At 47.2% G+C, this 20169-nt stretch overlaps 1 protein-coding gene across 1 annotated transcript in view; it reads left to right on the top strand.

Moving 5' to 3' along the window:
- Nucleotides 1-20169, top strand: part of RSL1D1 (ribosomal L1 domain containing 1) — a 426377-nt gene that overhangs the window by 141034 nt on the left and 265174 nt on the right. The window contains exon 4 of the mRNA XM_069645597.1: nucleotides 3990-4138. Within this exon, the coding sequence (XP_069501698.1) occupies nucleotides 3990-4138 (149 nt within the window). The remainder of the gene's footprint in view (nucleotides 1-3989; nucleotides 4139-20169) is intronic.

Here is a 20169-nt window from a genome sequence, read left to right as displayed (position 1 = left end):
TAAAGCAGTCGACGATGCTCTAGAGACTGCCAAAAAAGAGCACAAGACTCTTAAGTCCCTTCAGCAAATCGCACAAAAACCCTCCCCTCCCCCAGAGGGGAAGCGGTTCCCGCCGGTTCTTTCGGGGTCAATCCCGTTTCGCACACATGTACAATATGGGAAACTACTGGAACTCAGGACAAGCATCCAGCACCCCGGCCAACTATCCACCTAGGGGCAGCGGCGCGGGAAAGGCAGAGGACCCAACTCCAGGGGAGCCCCCAGCCTTTGGTCAGAAATGACCTTTGGATCCAGGTCCCCTCCCTTGTCACCCCGGTCGGGGGGCGCTTAACATCTTTACTTTCGGCATGGGAGAAGATTACATCAGACCAGTGGGGGTTCTGAAAACGGTCGCCCACGGTTACTGTGTGGAATTTGTCCGACCCCCCTCACCCCCACAATTCACACCGGCCAGAGCACGACGCCAGACCATCTGCAAATCCTAATACAAGAAGTAGAGGCACTTTGGGAAAGGACGCCATAGAAGCCGTCCCTATTCTTCAGGTAAAACGAGGGTATTTATTCAGTGTACTTCCTTTTACCCAAAAGGGACCTCACCATGTGCCCTGTGTTAGACTTGTGCCCAGCGAACAAATTTGTCAAACCTCAAAAGTTTCGTATGGTAACCCTACAGGAAGTAATCCCCCTGTTGAAACAGGGGGAGTACATGGCAACATTGGACGTGAAAGATGCATACTTTCATATTTCAATGTTGCCAGCGCACATAAAATACCTAAGGTTCATGATGGAGGACAGGCACCATCAATTCAAGGTACTCCCCTTTGGCATTGCCTCAGCGCCAAGGGTGTTCATGAGGGTCCTGGCAACAGCAGCAGCACACCTGCGCAGACTAGCTCTCCCTGTTTACCCTTACCTCGACGACTGGCTCTTAACAGGGGACTCTTACGAAACATGCCTAATGAATACTCGGAAGACAGTAGACCTCCCGTTCAGTCTAGGATTCTCCATCAATGAGAAGAAATCCAGCTTAGACCCCAGTTAAGTCAAGCAATTTCTAGGGGCTCTGATTCGGTCAAAGGACTGCCTCGTCTTCCCCTCGAACGAGAGGGTTCAGAACATGCTTTCTCAGATCCCTCAATATGTAGCCAGTCGGGAAGTGACGGTACACAAGACCATGTGCTTGCTAGGTATGATGGCATCATGCATTTACTTAGTTCCCCACGCGTGGCTGCGCATGAGTCCCATGTCAGTGTGGCTCAACAGCCAGTGGTGTCAGGCCAGCAGACAATGGGAAGATTGGGTAGTTGTCTCGCCAGCCCTCATTCTCTCTCTGCAGTGGTGGTGGAGGGAAAACCTCTTGAAGGGGGAAGACCTTCACCACCCCGCATTGGAAGCCACTCTCACGAGGTGGGGGACTCGCCTACTTCAGCAGACCGCGCATGGAGTGTGGTCCCCACAAGTAGCACCCAACCATATAAATCTGTTAGAGCTATTGACAGTATTCAAAGCACTGAAGGCCTTTCAGACACAGCTACAAGGGAAGACCATTCTGGTCTTGACAGACAGCACCAAAGCCATGTTTCACCTAAGCAAACCGGGGTGGGCACACACTCCAGGGCTATCCAAGTTGTCCCAAAACATGAGGATGTGGGCTCTCAAACACAAGATGTTCCTGTTGTCCCAACACGTTCCAGAGGAACTTCATCTTCTAGCGGTCGTGCTCAGCAGAGATTTCCCACTTCCCTTAGAATACGAATGGCGTCGACACAAAGACATCATCTTCAACGTCTTCGCAGAATTGGGGCTTCCTAGAGATCGACCTGTTCGCAACTCAGGGGAACGCCCAATGTCAAGACTACGCCTCCAGGTACCCCCAAACCGCTCCAACCAACAGACTCTGGATAACATGGACAGAGAAATTTCTTTACGCTTCGACACCCCCCCCCGCCCGACTCCCCAACTCAACAAGATGCACCAGGAACCAGTTAACATGATCTTGGTGGCCCCCATGTAGTGGAAACGCTTTGTCATCTGGTGTAAGACCAAGGGCGTCAATCCCATTGACTGCTCGCCTACCCACATTGTGTTGTACCAAACTCATTTGTTAGACTCTGGTTTGATTTTTAATTCCATAAAGGTTCATCTAGCTGCTCTATCAGCCTACACTACGTCACAACAAAAAGTGTTGTAGTGGAAAATACCTGTTATTAAGGCTTTTCTGGAAGGGGTTAAGAGAATTCATCCCCCACCCCATTTCTAACCCAGCTCCCGGATGGGCTCTATATGTGTTTTAACCAGACTCGTGGGTTCTCCCTTCAAACCAATGCATAAAGCAAGTATAAAAGACCTTACTTACAAGACAGCCTTCCTAGTGGCTATCACTTCTATTAGAAGGGTTAGCGAACTACAGGCCCTTTCTGTTCTAGACCTTTTATTAGAGTCCACAGGGATAAGGTGGTTCTGCGCACTCATCCCAGATTTGCGCCTAAATTCATCTCAATGTTCCATGTGAAGAAATCGATCGAACTACCCACTTTCTTCCAGAATCCCACTAGCATGGCCGACAGAAGCCTACACACACACTAGATGTGCACAGGGCAGTCATGTTTTACCTGGAAAGAACAAAACCACTGAGGAAGACGAACCAGTTTTTCATTTCAGTGGCAGCTGGTAGAGAAGGGGGATCCTGTCTCTAAATCGGCTATCTCAAGGTGGATTGCATCACACTATGTTATACTCTGGCTAAGAGAGAACTGCCGTTCAAGCCTACAGCGCACACTACTCTGGGTACTGGTGCTTCCATAGCATTCATTGCAAATGTTCTCCTTGAGTCCATTTGCAAAGCGGCAACCTGGAGTTCTGTACACACCTTTACAAAACACTATTGCCTGGACACTCATTCTAGATCTGATTATCAGCTGGGACAAGCAGTATTAAGACATTTTGTCACTACTGTTCCTTCTCATAACCCACCTCCAACTCGGGGCACTGCTCGCTAGTCTATGCACAGCATGTGATTCTAAGCAGATTAACCAGCATCAAATGACATGCATTACTCACCGTAATAGCATTTCTGATGATTGTATCTGCTTAGATTCACATGCGCCCACCGTGCCTCCCCGCTCGGGTGGAAGGAACATAAACGCCTTACACTACTTTCTCTCTTTATGTACTCACTCACAATAACTTTGGGCTCCCTTATGCCATAAAAAATACAATCTGAGGGACCTTGGCGCGTGAGGGATTTTGGGTACACTACATGTCACGATGGGGATAGGGTTACAGACATGCCTATGCCGACGCCCCCTTTTGGTCCCCGAAAGACAAGATGCAGTACTCTGCGGTTACCACTGGATGTCAGACCATATGCACAGCATGTGAATCTAAGCAGATACTCACTGTAATAGCATTTCTGTTGATTGTAATGCATGTCTTGTGCTGGGTCTAGAAAGTTAAAAAATGTAAGCAAAGTAAATCTCGCTTCACTGCACTTGGAAACAGTAGTTAGCCAAGAGAAGGTATTTAAACCTTTGGAAAATCTGAATGACTTCCCTGTGCCACTGCACTGAATGTGCTGTGTGCCACAATGTAAATGATGCCTATGGAGTTTGTTTCTTTCGAGACAGTCCAAATCACAGAAAAATGCATGAGAGAGTGACAAAAAGGTCTTCTCTCCAGGTTAGAAATTAAAAGTCCTGAAGTCTAGCAAAAAGAGCTGGGGGTCTCTAAGGTAGAAGGGGAACTAGCACATTTCTGAGAATTCTCCCTAACACCCTATTTTTGTTTATAATGCAGGTTTTGCTTTGATGTATTTTTAAAATTATTCAAAAGGATATCTCCTGAAATCTGAAGTTCGTACTGGGAGTTGAATAATTAACCATTTAATGTGGTGTAAACGTGTGAAAGTTTGCGTTGTGTGGCTGTTTGAATCTCCCTGCACATTGTCCGATGAAAGTCCTAACCTTGCAAATTTGTATTATGCCTTCTAGATCATACCATACAAAACTTTAAAAAAAGAATATAAGCCTTTTGAAGCAAAACGCCGTCTAATGGGGAATTATGACCTCTTCCTTTCGGATGACCGAATCAGACGGCTCTTACCATCTCACATTGGAAAACATTTCTACCAGGCAAAAAAGTGAGTTTCTCCTGTTGTATAAGACAAAATATTTGCATTGTTCGAAAATAAACGCTGCAAAAAAAGTGCAACATCCCAGTGAAGACCAGGCTTTGTCAAATTGTTTGATTTACTATACCATGAAAGGAGAACATTTTTAACTTGACCAATTTGTGCCTTGCGTGTGTTGTTATAGCACTCAATTAGTGCACAATTCTTAGCAGTGAATTAGGTAGATGTGAAACTGCAGTAGCACTCCAGAAAACATGATTCACATTAAATATATTTCAGTAATAGGCCATCGCAAGCAAAACATGCACTTCAGATTGTGTCCTCCCACGTATTCCTCATCTTTGATATGTTATCCAGGTTAAGCTGCTTCGGAAAGAAAGTTTCGGCAGAGGGTGCTGTGTGTCGATGGCGTCGACTGTGTCCCTCGAAGGCCTCTTTCTCTAGGATGTCATCGAAAGCATATATAGCAGGCACAGCTCCCGTTGGCGTCGGTTCGTTTTTCTGCGACCGCTTTAGCTTTGAAGAAATACGTTGCGCTTCTTCATCACTTTCGTGACCAACTTCATTATTATCGAGAGAGAATCGAGGTGTCTTCGTCAACACCGACAACCCTGAAGACCGTGTTAAAAAAAGTGTTGATTGTGGGTGGAAATATCTTTGACCAATGCCCATTGTATCCGTTTGTGGTGCCTCGGAGCGGTCCATAACACCTCGGACTGCTCCAAGTGCCAGTCCATGACTGGAAAAGCCTTGAAGGAACGGAAGGGGAAGTTGAAGGTAGTCCGAATCCCTAAAGCCCCTACCTAGAAACCTTCGACCAATGAGTCGAGAGGCTACTCTCCTCGGAGGAAAAAAGGCCAAACGGTCGAGATCTAGGAGTGGCAGCCACCACTCCTCTTCATCCTGTAAGAAATCTAAGAGAAGGCATCATAGGTCGCCTTCGTCGACTTCTTCATCGAATTCTTCCCCTTAGAGGGTTTCTTGCCCAACAAACAAATCCACTCTGGCTGAGTGGGAGGCCTTCAGTGCAGTAATGTTCAAAATATTAGAAAAACAAATGCCTCCAAGCCATGCACCTACTACGCCTTTGAAAGAAGCCAGGAAGGAAAGGGCTTGACTTAAATCCTGCGTGCCCTAGAGCCTAGGACGAAGGCCCGATCCGTATCGAGAGTCCTCGATCTGATGAAGTCTCATCGAAGGATCGGTTGAGCTGGAAGCATAGGTAGTGGTCGTCAATTCCGGCGAAACCTTCAATTCCGGCGACACCTTCAACACTGGCGACACCTACGACGCTGGCCAAACCCTCGACACTGAAGGCATCGACGCCAGCTGCGCCACATACACCGAGTGCCCTAGTACAATCTTTGGCGCCAATGAAGAAAGTTTCGATGACTATTCCAGCGTCAAACCCATTACTTACAAAAACCCTAATTCCTGAGAAAACATATGTACCACTACCCATGAAAGACTATTTTTAGTCTTTCTTCTATATTTGAAGAACATGAGCAGTCTGACAAAGAGGCTCCATTTGGCCTCCAATTTGGTACGCCTAATGTACCTCAGTTTTATTGCAGAGGAGTCCAGGTTAAGAGACCTTCATGATAACCTACACACTGCAAGTGGGGTGGATACCTCACCTGAGTTGGAGTTTGGGAGACCAGAGGATGTGGAGCATGCAGATGCATCCTACTGACAATTCAGGTCTACGGTAGTGGACTACATGGGCTGGAGTATGCCTCCATTGCCATTCGAATAGGATGATCTAACTGACATCTTAGATAAAGTTACCCAGTCAGATCCCCTATTACCAGTCCATATTGCCTTGCAGAAAAGAGTGGCGATGAATTGAGAGACACCAGAGACAAATCCAGCTCTTAAACACTTCACCAAAAAGTACCTCCCTTCCAGTAGTGACCCCGACTACTTGTCTAAACGCCCCACTCCAGAGAGTCTGGTGGCGCAAGCAGCTACTGCAACATCAAACAAGCGGCTTATCGTTCCATCCCTCCAGATAGGGACTACAATTGAGTAGATGGATGGGCAAAGAAGGTATTTTCCGCAGGGAGTATGGCATTCAAATCTGCCAACTCCACATGTGCCCTCGCAAAGTTTAGGTTCACTCTATGGGACTGCATCTCCATGGCGGCAGAGCACATTCCCGAAGGGGATGAAAGAGACTGGTTCTTAGCCATAGACGGCAAAGAAGCCATGTGTGAGTCTCTTCAGTCAGGTTTGGATTCTGCTGATGGCATTAGCAGAGCCATGACTACTAGCACCGTTATGCGCAGGTTTGCGTGGTTGTGAACGTCGGGTTTTGCACCAGTTGAGCAATCTCAACATGCCCTTTGACAGGTCTCAACTTTTTGGCAACAAGTTGACGAGAGTCTTGAGAAGTTGCAGACCTCGAAGGCGGCAGCCAAGTCTTTAGGCGCTGCTATTATGCAACCTCAGCCTTTTTGACCTAGTGGACAACCTTGGAGGGGTAGATCTTTTTTGCTACTACTCCTCAGTTGGAAGGGTGAGAGGAATGGCCAGTCAAAGGGGCCAAAGAAGATTTCCTCGTGGTGGGTGAGGAAGGGGTGCAAAGCCAGCTCAAGCAGGGGTTCTTTACCATCGGCCGCTCCATCAGCTGCTTCAAAACCTCTGAGGTCTTGAGTCACAGTTCACCAGTAGCGGGCAGGCTGTCTCAGCATCTAGAAGAATGGCGAGACATTACTTCGGATGCTTAGGCCTTGAAAACCGTAGCCCACGTTGCCTTCCCTTTATACTGAGACCTCAGAACAATCCACCGGTGAACCACTCTTTGAGGATTCCAGATCCTTGTGTAGGAGATTTTAACCCTACTAGAGAAAGGTGCTATAAAACCAGTGTCTGTAGCGGAGGCCAACAAGGGTTGGTATTCCACTTATTTCCTAATACCCAAGAAGGACGGAGGACTGAGACCCATCTTGGACTTGAGATACTTGAACAAGTTCCTCGGGAAGGACAAGTTCAAGATGGTCACACGGTCTCAGATCCTTCAGGCCGTCCAACTCCAGGATTGGTTGGTGTCATTTCCTAATCCATCTCAAGCACAGAAAAAACCTGAGGTTCGCAGTTGACGGTTCTCATTATCAATTTCGAGTTCTGCCGGGGGTTTTCACCAAGCTGATGATAGTGGTGGCAGCGAGTCTCAGGAGAGGGGAGGATTCACGTCTACCCCTACCTGGACCATTGGCTGATCAGTGCACGTTCTTCCGAACAAATCCTGGATCATCTCAACGTCACTTAACACTCTCTTCGCAGACTGGGCTTCTCTCTCAATTACGAGAAGTCCCATGTGACACCTTCTCAAAAGCTCAAATTCATCGGAGCTGTTCTGCATACATCCTTGGGAAACAGCTTGCCCCCCGAGGTGAGGGTTCAAGACATTCTTCAGATGGTCAACAAATTTCAAAGTGCCTTGTGTCTCCCGGCCTTCGGTTTTTTGTTGTTGGTTTTTTTTTGTTTTTTTGTTGAGGTTGCTCGGTGTTGGGAAGAACTCTGAAATGTGCTAATTTCCTTCTACCTTGGAGACCCCAGCACCTTTGCTGGACTTGATGACTTTTCGTCTCTAACCTGGAGAGAGTGACACCTTTTTCCCCACACTCATGTATTTTTTTTGTGATTTGGTCTGTTTCTTTTGGTTTTGGAGTCTGACAAACTCCGTAGGCATCATCGTTTTACATTGTGTCACAGCACCTTTAGTGCAGTGGCACGGGGAAGCCTTTCGGATTTCCCCAAAGTTTAGATGCCTTCTTTTCGATAACTACTGTTTCCAAGAGCAGTGAAGTGAAATTGACTTTACTTACATTTGTAACTTTCTAGACCCAGCACACACTATCTTACAATAGGGTGCTGGAGGGGTTACTTAGTATCCCCTTTGTCTATTTTCTCGAGTAACATTTTTATGTTGCCCTTTCCACAATTATTGGCTGGTGGCAGTGGCTTACTTTTTACTACCGTTGTGTGTTTTTACTGTGGGCTGCGTTCGCATCTGTCATGAAACCTCGCTTCTGTCCCCTCTGGTCGTCCTGGTCTATACGGCAACATACCAGAGTGACCTCACATGCCCCCCAACATGGCGGATGCAGCTTTCGGATCCGCGGTCTAGCTCCTGGGAAAACCAACACAGCTAGATAAGCGCCCCACCCCTGCAGTACGGCGCATGTCAAAGCTTGCAGTTTCCGAGTTACGGACGCCGTTTCCTGGTGTTCGCCTACCTTGGAATCTCTTCTCAAGCGGTTCCATCCTGTTCCTCCCTTCCAGGACTGTTCGACCGTGGTCGTCTCCTGCTGCCTTACCGCGGTTGCCCTCAGGTCGCGCTCCTCCTTCCTGGGCTCCTGCATCCACATGCGGTTGTTCTCACCGCTCCTACTCTTCCCTGGGAATACTGTCTTCACATCGGATATTGAACTACTACCCGACAGAGTGGCTTCGGAAGAAACCCGTCCTTACCTCCACGAGGCCCGCACCTCCAGGAAGCACGGGCAGCTTGAGTCAACAAAGAAGAAACACTCCAAACTTTCACAGGTGAGCCAAGAAGCAGGTTTTCACAGTTTGACACGCCACCTTCTTGACAAGAGGCCCGAGATGGATCCTACTGTACAGGATCTTTTACGAGGAATGCAAGGACTATCTACAGAGGTACAGAACCTTAAGGCAGAAAACGCAGCCCTTAAGCAACTAGTTCTATCCCGGGACTCAGCCTATCAGGACAGCACATCAACGGGTGGTGGTGTGGATAAATATGATGGTGCCCCTAAGACGCTCCGCTCTTTCCTGGATTCATGTTTGGTACACTTCACCTTTAAACCATATTATTTTTCCACCCCTAGAGCTAAGGTGGGATTGGTCATAGCCCATCTTACTGGTAATGCCCTGGCCTGGGATACTCCATTGGTTTATGCAGAAGATGCCTTGTTGGACAATTATGATGGATTCATTTCAGCCTTATAGGAGATGTTTGATCGCCCAGACCAGGTTTATTCTGCTCAAGAGAGGTTGCTGGAATTACAACAAGGTTCCCAGGATATGTTGTCCTATGTTACCCGATTTTAAGCAGCTCGCTAAAGAAGCTGACTGGTCTTCAGAGGCATGCTTTACTTTGTTCCGTCGTGGCCTGAATGATGAAGTAAATGACGAGCTGGCCAGGATAGCCCGTCCAGGTTAATTCCAGGCTCTTATGGATCTATCCCTACAGATCGATTTCAGAATACAAGAGAGAAAGGCTGAAAAGAAAAAGTCACAAAGCTCTCCTCCCAAGACATCTCCATTTGTTCCAATTCCTGGGAAACCCCTCCTGCTGAGCCAGAACCTATGCAACTGGGGGCTATGAGAGGCCTTTGTCAGTCCAGGAAATAAACCGCAGATTTGACAGTGGTTTATGCGTGTATTGTGCTTCGGACAAACACTTAATCAGAAATTGTCCTATAGCTCCACCAAGGCATTTGGGAAACGCCAGCTCCCGATCCTGAACGGAGACCAGCTTCGGGAGACCCAAGACCGCTCCACCCTTAAACCCTGGATCCTTCAGGTTACCTTGACCCCCTTCCACCGGAGTACCACATTCAGTCTTGGCCTTGGTGGACTGTGGAGCTATGGGTGTGTTTATGGATGATGAGTGGGCCTTAAAGCACAACTTACCAAGAGAATCCAAGGATGATATACAGGCTGTCGAAGGAATCGATGGCTCCCCTCTATTTTATGGACCAATTACCCAACAAACCAGGAACAACATACTCTCTATCCACAACCATCAAGAAAACCTACAGTTTGATATCATAAAGGATGCTCACTATCCAGTGGTTCTGGGCATGTCATGGTTAAAAAAAAAACATAACATAATCCATACATCAATTGGACCGCCGGTTCATTGTTTTTGGGCTCAGAGTTTTGTTTGTCACATTGCCTTTCACAAGGCACTTGACCAGCCATTTCCATGGAAAGCAAAAAAACGAATAATTCCCTTACCGTTTCCAATATCAATCAAGTACCAGACATCTATCAACTATTTTCGGATGTCTTTTCCTCAGCTATTGTGCAATCTCTGCCTCCTCACAGACCAGAAGACTGTGCCATTGACACAGAGGAGAACGTGATCATTCCCTTTGGCAGGATGTTAATCCTGTCGGAATCCGAAAAGAGGGTCCTACGAGACTACTTGGATACCAACCTTGCTAACGGAACCATCCATCCGTCCAAGTCCCCAGCAGGAGCATCCTTATTTTTTGTACCCAAAAAAGACACCAAGGAACTGCGACCCTGTTGGTACTATAGAGGACTAAATCAGTGTACCCGTAAAGACAGGTATCCTTTACCGCTGATATCAGACATCCTGGAAGCACTTCAAGGTGCCGTAATATTCACCAAGTTAGACTTGAGAGGAGCCTACCACTTAGTCCGAATAAAAGAAGACGACGAATGGAAGACTACCTTTCGAACACCCTTTGGACACTTGGAGTATCTGGTTATGCCATTTGGTCTTGCCAATGCCCCAACTGTCTTCCAACGTTTTATGGATAGGGTGTTTTCGGACATGCTGTTCCTCTTTGTTGTATATTTGGATGACATCCTGGTGTATTCCAACAACCCAGTTCAGCATCGGGAACATGTCTCTGCGGTACTACAAAGACTAAGGGAACATCGATTGCTAGCCAAACCTGAAAAATGTATATTCCATGTCTCTACGGTACGTTACCTGGGATTTGTCTTGAACCCTCAAGGGATGGCTATGGATCCAACCAAGATAGAAGCTATCACTTCCTGGCCAGTTCTGTGCTCCGTTAAACAAATTCAATCCTTCCTGGGCCTTGCAAATTTCTACAGGAAATTCATACCCTCTTTTTCATCTATCGTTGAACCGATTGTATCCTTACTCAAAAAGAATGTTCCCTTTCAAAGGACTTCTTCTCAAGAAACCTCCTTTCAAAGACTGAAGGAGAAGTTCACACAAGGACCCGTTCTGATACAACCAGATACTTCAAGACCCTTCCTGGTGGAAACGGACGCCTCAGAATATGCAATTGGTGCGTTGGTGCGGTTCTGAAACAAGAAGCTAACAATGGTCTTGAACATCCTGTGGCTTATCTGTCCCGGACCTTGCCTCCTTGTGAGACACATTATTCAGTCCTGGAAAAAGAACTACTTGCCATTCGTCAAGCCTTTAAGGAATGGCGTCCTCTCCTCCTGGGCGCCACTTATCTTGTGCAGTTGCGCGGATCATAGAAATTTAAAAGTCCTCCAGGCCATGGAATGCCGAAACAGTCGACTAGCACAATGGGCCTTCTTTGCTCAATACAGTTCCAAATTCAATATATTCCAGGAACCTCGAATGTCATTGCAGATGCCTTATCCACACCTCCAGACGATCCGTTACAAGATATTTGCGACCTACCTAGGATGTTTCCCAACACCGTGTTCATCGCCCAGGCTAATAATCTCCTGGATATTATTAAAAGTGAGACCACAACCTCAGACTTATGGAAGGACTTCCAGGGAAGCAACTCATGGGCCCTGAAATATAAAGATAGCTTCCTTTTCTGAGGTTCCCAACTAGTGATTCCTACCCAGACATTGAAGGAACGGATAATACACCTATGTCATGACACCTTCCACTCCGGACACTGTGGAGTCAGCTGTACCCTTCTTTCCATCCAAAGAAACTTCTGGTGGCCAAAGATGATTAAGGATGTTCAAGCATATATCCAGGCATGTACTACATGTAGCCAAAACAAGACAGACGGCAGAAAACCAGCAGGATTGCTCCTCCAACCAGCTCTACCATCTCGACCCTGGGAAGTCCTAGCAACAGATTTCATAGTAGAATTATCTTCCTCCAGGGGACATATGGCCAATAATGGTGACCATTGATCTCTTTTCTCATATGGCCCAATTTACACCGTTCGTGAAATTGCCTTCTGCGCCCGAGATGGCTGGCATTTTTGTGGAACACATTTTTCATATGCATGGGCTCCCATCTAAGATTCTCTGACCGTGGACCCCAATACATCTCGGTTTTGGAAACACCTCTGTAAGGTGTTAGGAATCCAACGCGCCTTGTCATCGGGATACCATCCCCAGACTAATGGCATCACCGAAAGAGTCAATCAAACCCTCGAACAATATCTACGATGCTTCGCCACCAAGGTACAGGCCGATTTGTCTGTTTTGCTACCGATTGCAGAATTTGCCTACAACAACTCTGAGCATTCAGCGATTAAAATCCAGCCCCTTCTTCTGTAACCAAGACTTTCACCCTTCAGTGCTTCCATCTGTATTACCTTCAACAAGTCCTGTTCCCTCTGTTGATTCCTGGACTGCACATTTAGTTTCAACTCTCCAGGAGGTAAAAAACCACCTATCCAAAGCCAGGGAAGACTTGGAGACATGCAGATGCCAAAAGACATCCTGCCAAGTCATATGCTATTGGGGGCAAGGTCTGGTTATCTTTCCGATATTTACCCAGGCATTTGAGACCAACCAAGCTGGCTCCCTATACTACAGACCCTTTGTTGTATCCAAGTACTTGGATTGAGTGCATACAACAACCTAGAATACATGAAACGGATCAGAGTACATAGAACAGATTCGAATTCATGGAACAGATTGGAGTGCGTGGAGCGGACTGGAGCGCATAGAATTGCGCGACTTACATGGAATGGTTTGAAGTACATGGAACATTTGTAAGAGCGTGTAACCCATCATATCATATATATCACCTTATCACGCTTACTCTCTTCTTTACACCACCATTCAACTAGAAAACAGATACTATGACACCATTCGGTATAGCTGTTCTCATACCAACATCTGCCTCATACTGCCCATCACTCTAATTAAACACTGCTGGTTACACACCCCCCAGCCAGGCGTTCTCCTCAGGCCTAACGCAGCCACAATCGGTCTGGATAAATACTGCCAGAACCAACACATACTCTTGATCTCTCAACCACCACACCTACCGCTAAGAAGCAGCTTTTACACGAATCCCACACCAACTGCACACATATCCGGTGCTCACACGCACCTTTGACTCTATCTACTCTCTCTACTGACTTGAACTTGGGTTCCCAAGGGCGTTCAACCTACCAGCGCCTTCAGACCATACCAATGGTACATAAGGCGCTATATAAATGCAAAGTAACATAACAAAGTAACATAACAAGATAATCAACCCTGTGGCATACCAACTGCATCTACCTACAGCTTGGAACAAAATTCATCCTGTCTTCCGTACCTCCTTGTTAAATCCCTACCATCAATCCACCAAGAATTCTCCTCGCCCTCTTCCTCTTATTGTCCAGGGTCAGGTCGAATATGAAGTCTCCCGGATCTGTGATTCTAGATACAGGAGAGGAAGTTTGCAGTATTTGGTAGAATGGAAGGGTTATCCACCAAGTGATCGTACCTGGGAACCAGACTCCAACATTAATGCCCCAAGATTGGTCCAACAGTTCCATTGGTTGCATCCTGGCAAGCCTGGGGGTTCGAGGATTCGAAGGGGGTATACTGTCATGAAACCTCGCTTCTGTCCCCTCAGATCATCCTGGTCTATACGGCATCGTACCAGTGACCTCACATGCCCCCCAACATAGCGAATGCCGCTTTCGGATCCGCGGTCTAGCTCCTGTGAAAACCAACTCAGCTAGATAAGCACCCCGCCCCTGCGGTACGGCGCACGTCAACGCTTGCAGTTTCCGAGTTCCGGTCGCTATTTCCTTGTGTTCGCCTACCTTGGAATCTCTTCTCAAGCGGTTCCATCCTGTTCCTCCCTTCCAGGACTGTTCGACCGTGGTCGTGTCCTGCAGCCTTACCGCGGTTGCCCTCGGACCGCGGCTCCTCCTTCCTGGACCTCCAATAGTTGCGGTTTACTTGGGACAGCTGCTCCCCCTTCCTGAGCTTGCAAAAGTCGCGGTGCCTTCGGACTGCCACAACTCCTCCCTGGGCTCCTGCATCCACGAACTTACGCGGTTGTTCTGACCGCTCCTACTCTTGCCTGCGAAAACTGTCTTCACATCGGATATTGAACTAATACCCGACAGAGCAGCGTAGGAAGAAACCTGTCCTTACCTCCACGAGATCCGCACCTCCAGGAAGCGCGGACAGCTTGAGTCAACAAAGAAGAAACACTCCAAACTTTCATAGGTGAGCCAACAAGCAGGTTTTGACATCAGCTGCAGTATGGCACCCAAGGGTGCCCGTTTTGTCAAAATGGCCCCGGTCTTCATTTTTCACCATTTTTTGTTGGAAAGGTCCTTCTTGAGATGTACTCTGCGTGCCAAACCAGGTTTGGTCCCTTTGATCATTTTTTCTTTGGCAGGATTCACGAGTGAAGCTCCAGGGTGTCTGGCAGGGGCAGGAAGTGAGGGAGGTGCCCAAAACTCCCTGTGCTTAATCCCCTTGGTTACAGGAATGCACCTAAAGGTGATTGGCCGGCTGGCTGTCCTTGGAGGACAGCACCCTGCTGTGTGATTGCCAGCTAGGCTGGAATTAATGGGAGAAACCTGCATAAAGGGTGAAGATTTTTGGCTTGGAAGGCAGAGTCGACCATTGGACAAAGGAATCCGAAGAAGAACTTGGAAGAGACGCCTGCTGCAACTCCTGGACCGTTGGTTTGCCCGGTGAAGCGCTACTGCTGTGCTGAAGCTCCGAATTCGCTTAGGGAAGCCCTGCAAAGACGACTTCCCCTCTTGGGTTGGTGGAACCAATCGACCCCAAAGTGAACACGTCTGGACATCCTCACGGAGCTGGCTGTTCATTGCTGCTGCTGGAACTGAAGTGCCAGGGAGAGGAACACCAGATTGAGTGCACCACTTTTAAGTCGTACCTGAGCTCCAGGAAGTTCCTCCGGACTCTGAGGAAGTGGGTCTGACCAAGCTTGAGCCACCTCAACAGAGTGCTGGTCCCCAGATGCAAGGAAAGTCCATAGTGGTAGCCGGGAATCACGGTGGTGCTATTTGCTGAGGCGCGAGGAGCTGAAACCGCAAAGTGCCGCTGATTTGAAGTTTGCCCATTGCTGTCGTTGACCGTCCTATTGTAGTTCAGGAGTCCTCCAGACATCCTCCCTCTTGTCCCCTCGATTAAGGCCCAGGAACAGGATCTGCAGAGCTACACAAGAACAGAAGCCAGCTGGAACCATTTCTTCTAACCAAAGGTACGGTAAAACTAAGGGGACTTACCTATTGTTGTGTAGCCTGAATTTTTCTCAGTTGAGACTTGTCTTGGTTGATTTGCAGAGTTGCTTGCAGCTTTGCACCTCACAAGCCTCCCAGCTTGTGGCCCTACATTGATTCTACTTTTTCTGCAAAGACTTCTAATGGTGCAAGACTTTTACTTGCCTCCGGAAGTGCTTCAGCTCACCTAGACTTTTGCTAACTTAACATTGGCTGTCCTGGCTCCCTGAAAGACTCTTCTTCCCTCTGACTTTGTGTTTTACCTTTCCTCCAGGATATTGCTATTTTATTCCCAAACCCTTTTCTTTGACACACAATAGTATTGCTCTAAATGTTAATGTTAAGGACATTTGTACCGCGCACTATCACCACCGTAGTGGTCCCTTGGCGCTCTGGCGGCTCTGAAAAGGGAGAGGGGGGGGGGGTTGAGTTAGTGGGAGGAAGCTGGAAAAATGCAAGAGAGCAGTGATGTGCTGTTGGCGGCCTCAGCCCGGTGGGTCTGTTGGCTGGGCCTGGGGTGTTTGCGGCCAGTAGTCGTCGTGTACTGTTGTGCAAGGCTATGTGTGTTTTGTTTTGTTGTTGCAATGTAGTGAAGTTTGTGCGGTTTGTTGTGCTGTAGGTTTTGGTTGTGTTTGGTTTTGAGTTTGAGAGGTGGATGCAGAAAGGGAAGTTGTTAGTAGGGTTGGTTAGTTTGCATCTCTATCCTGAATTGAAGCGCTCGGCTTGCGTAGTCTCCCCTGTTGCGGCTCTGTCCTGATCTGGGTCTGACTGGTCTAGAGGTTCCTTACTCCTCTGGCCCCCACCTCTAACATGCTCTCTCGTGGCTCCCCTTATCCTCCATTTAGACTCAGGTGGCCAGTGCATCTGCTAATGACAACCTCTCAGGTAGTGTGGGGATTGTCAATGTCTCTATAATTCCACCCCAATGTGGTACTTGGCGGTAATTAAATTACGGTGCGGGCGAAGGAGTTGGTGGGATTGTCTGGGTCAGTTGACTCAGTCTCCGTGTGTGCCGCCTGTGTTCCTGTCTATCCGATGTCACCCGTCCAGCTGCCGTGGGCTTTACTCTCCCCGGTCAGGGATGTCTGTGTCTTTTTGGTTTAGTTATCCTTTTTTACCAGTTTCGTTTTTCAGGTTTAGCCTGTGGTGTTGTAGAGCCAGGTTTTTTGTGATTTCCTGAATTTTAGGTGATCTTCAGTGTTTCTTATTTCCTTTGGGATGTTGTTCCAGGTTTTTGCGGCTAAGTGGTAGAAGGAGGTGCCTCCAAGTTTTTTCTTGGGGTATGGTTTGAGTTCCAGGCGGATTTCGTTGCTCGATCGGAGGGGTCTCGTTGGTTTGTAGACTGTTATTTTCTTTTGTAGGAATTCTGCTCCTTGTCCACTGATTGCCCTGTGCGTTATGCACATTGTTTTGAAGGTGATGCGATGTTTAACTGGGAGCCAGTGTAGGGTTTTTAGGGCTGGAGTGATACGATCTCTTCTGGATAGTTTGAGGAGTAGTCTTGCTGCTGCATTTTGGATCCGTTGTATTTTCTTCAGGAGGTATTCAGGTATTCCGAGGTAGAGGCTGTTTGCATAGTCCATTTTCGACATGATTAGGGCGACGATAGTGAGTGTTTTGTGCGCGAAGGAGAGGAAAGGTAGAATTCTTCTTGCCGTCCGGAGGAGGAATAAGCATTTCTTCACTCTTGCATTTATTTGTGGCTCCAGGGTTAGGTTGTTGTCCATTAGGACTCCCAGATTTTTTACTACCATCGATGGTGTTGGTGCGGTTCCCGTTTCCGTAGGCCATGGGATGGTGGTTTCGTTCTCTTGGTCTTTGGATACGATCATGATTTCTGTCTTTCCTGGGTTAATTTTCAGGTTGTTGGCATCCATCCAGTCGAAGACTTCTTTTAGACAGTCGGTAAGGGATGAATGGTCGGCATCAGTGTCTTTGATTTTGTATATGATCTGAGTGTCATCTGCGTAGTTGTAACATGTAAGGTTGTATTTTTTGAAGATTCCGATGACTGGAGTCTGGTAGATGTTGAAATATAATGGAGATAGTGAGGATCCTTGTGGTACTCCACAGTCGTTAACTCGTGGAGTGGATTTGAAAGGTTTTATCCATACGGTTTCTGTTCTGTCTGTTAGGAATGATTTGGTTCAGCGTAGTGCTGTCTGTTATGCCTATGTTTTCTAATCTTTTGGTTAGGGTGTCTTGGCTAACTGTGTCAAAGGCTGCGGAGAGGTCGAGCATAATAAGGGCTGAAGTAGTGTTTGAGTCTGCGTTAGTTTTGAGGTCGTCCCAGATGGATAGTAGTGCTTTTTCCGATCCTCTCGCTGGTATGAAACCGATTTGCGCTTGGTCCAGCATGTGGTGTTTTTCTACGTGTTCTTGGGTTAGTTTATATACATAGGTTTCTAGAAGTTTTGCTGGGTAGGGGATGTTGGAGATCGGTCTGTAGTTGGAAAGGTCATCTACGTCACCACTTGTGTTTTTTAAGAGTGGCTTGATGTATGCTGATTTGAAGATCTTCGGTACAGTCCCTGTTGATCGTGATAGATTTAGAAGGTTTCTGTAGTGTTCTGCTGGCGATCCTTGCGCGAGGATTGATTTGTAGATGTCTGGGGGGCATGGGTCCGTGGGTGATCCCGCTTTCTTGCTTCGTTTAACCAGCATTGCGAATGCCTCTGCTGATATTTCAGGAAAGCTTTGCAGTTTGTGTTGTGGTTCCGAGTTGGGTTCGTTGGGTTGTATGTTTTGGTTGGTCGCTTTTGTATGGTTTGACAGATGTCGTTGATTTTTTAAAAAAAACATTTTTTTTTAAGTGATCTGCCAGGTCGTTGCATAGTTTTTCTGAGGGGGTTGGGGTGTTATCACAGCCTGATGGGTTTCTCATTTCTTTAATGATGCTAAACATTTCTTTTTGTGTGTTGGTGGCATTGTTGATTCTGTCATCGTAATGTCTTTTCTTTGCCTTTTGAATTTCATTCTTGTATGCACGGATTTGTTTCTTGTACGGTGTTTTTTTCCCTGGGTTGTATTCTTTCTTCCATTCCAATTCCATCTTTCTGTTTTCCTTTTTCATGTCGTTTAATAGTGGGATGAACCATTTTGCCATTGCTCTTTTTTTTGATGGGGTGAATGGTTTTTCTGGGGCGATCTTGTCTATCGTATCTGCGATCCATTTGTGCAGTGTTTCTGTTTTGCCGTCTAGGTCAGCTAGTTCCAGTTCTGTATTTGAGGGTTTTGTTAATTCCAGTTGTTCGAATAGGTTGCTTTCTTTGACACGTTTCCAGTTTCTTTTGGTGGTGGTTGAGTTTCGGATGTTGGATGTGGGTTTGGTTAGGCAGAGTGATCACGAATGGGATGATGAGATGGTTGCTCCTTTGACTAGTTGTCGTAGTTTCATGGTGCTGAGTTGTTCAATTAGTGAGTTTTGGGAGTTGGCGTGGCTGTCTTCAAACCAGAAGTTGAAGTCCCCCAGGATGATTAGGTGTTCGTGGTTGATGGCTAAGTTGGTGATGGCTTTGTTGAAGTTATCGACAAATGTTGCATCATATGTTGATCTGTATACCAGAACGAATGTGATGTTGGTTTTTGGGCTCGCTGTTAAGTGAATTACCAGGGCTCGCAGTTGAGGATGCTGAGTGGATCGTCAGTTTTTATTTTCAGGTGTTCTTTGAATGCTATAGCGATGCCTCCTCCTTTTTTGTTTTTCCTGTTTATTTGTAGGCATTTGAAGTCTGTCGGAAGGCAGCTTTGGAGTGTGATTTTGTAGTTGTCCAGCTAGGTTTCTGTGATGAACAGGATGTCAATGCCGTTGTCGTCGAGTAGGTCGAAGATCTCTGTTGAGTGTTTTGACATGGATCTTGCGTTTATTAGATTGCAGTGAAGTTTGGAGGTGTGGTTTGGTTTGGGTTTTGTCGAGGTCGTCTTCCGCTCGGTGTTGAGATTTCCTTCTTGGTCACTTGTTGGGCTGCGGGGTTTGGGGTGTCAGCATCTTCGAAGAGTTCTTCTAGGTTTTGTCTTGGGTTTTTTGTTTTCATCGGGTTCGTCTTCCGGGGGTTGTGGTTGTTGATTGGAAGTTCCTCTTGCTTTGGTGATGTAGGGGGTTATTGTGTCTGTCGTCTGTATGTTGTTTGTTTTGGTCATCCTTCTTCTACTTGCTTGTGTTAGGTTGATTGATGTTGCTGGTTCTGATGTTGGGTTGGATTACCGTGGTGGCCAGTTGTCTGCGAGGTATGGAGTTAGGTAGAGGGATTTCTCTCTTCTCTGAGTTCCTTCGGTTTGGGTTCCTGTCTGTGGCGGTCCAGTCTATGGTTGTTCTAGGTTGCTGTTCTGGCGTGTTTGTTCCCTCGTCTCTTCGTCTTTTCCTCGGAATTGGTCGTTTGCGCGGCATTGTAGGATTGAGAATTGTCTAGTCCCTTGTTTGGTTACGTCCAGTTGGTCCTGCTTTGGACCAGTTGTCTTGTGGTGTAGTGACTGGTGAGGGGGTGTCCGCTACTAGTCTGGCTCCGTCTATGGGTGGTATTCCGGCTGGAGTTGACCGCTCGTTCAGTCGCTGTCCTAGGAGGGGAATGGGGGTGGTGAGGGTTATCCAAGCTGGGTGTTATCGGTGGCTCTTCTTACTGTTCGTCTCCCTAAGCGGTCTATCAATGCAGTTTGGGATTACACAATGCAATTTGGGCACGGAGGCCCTGCTAAGTTTGAGACACCTGTATAGTGGGAGAGAGGCCTAATAGTGCAGTTTGGGGATCACACAATGCAATTTGGGCACGGAGGCCCTGCTAGGTTTGAGACACCTGTATAGTGGGAGAGGCCTAACAGTGCAGTTTGGAGATCACACAATGCAATTTGGGC

The sequence above is a fragment of the Ambystoma mexicanum genome, chromosome 2p (assembly GCF_040938575.1).
Source record: "Ambystoma mexicanum isolate Mex_15411 chromosome 2p, UKY_AmexF1_1, whole genome shotgun sequence".
NCBI lineage: Eukaryota > Metazoa > Chordata > Amphibia > Caudata > Ambystomatidae > Ambystoma > Ambystoma mexicanum.
The sequence above is the reverse complement of the archived record's forward strand: the minus strand, read 5'-3'. Positions and strand labels throughout refer to the sequence as shown.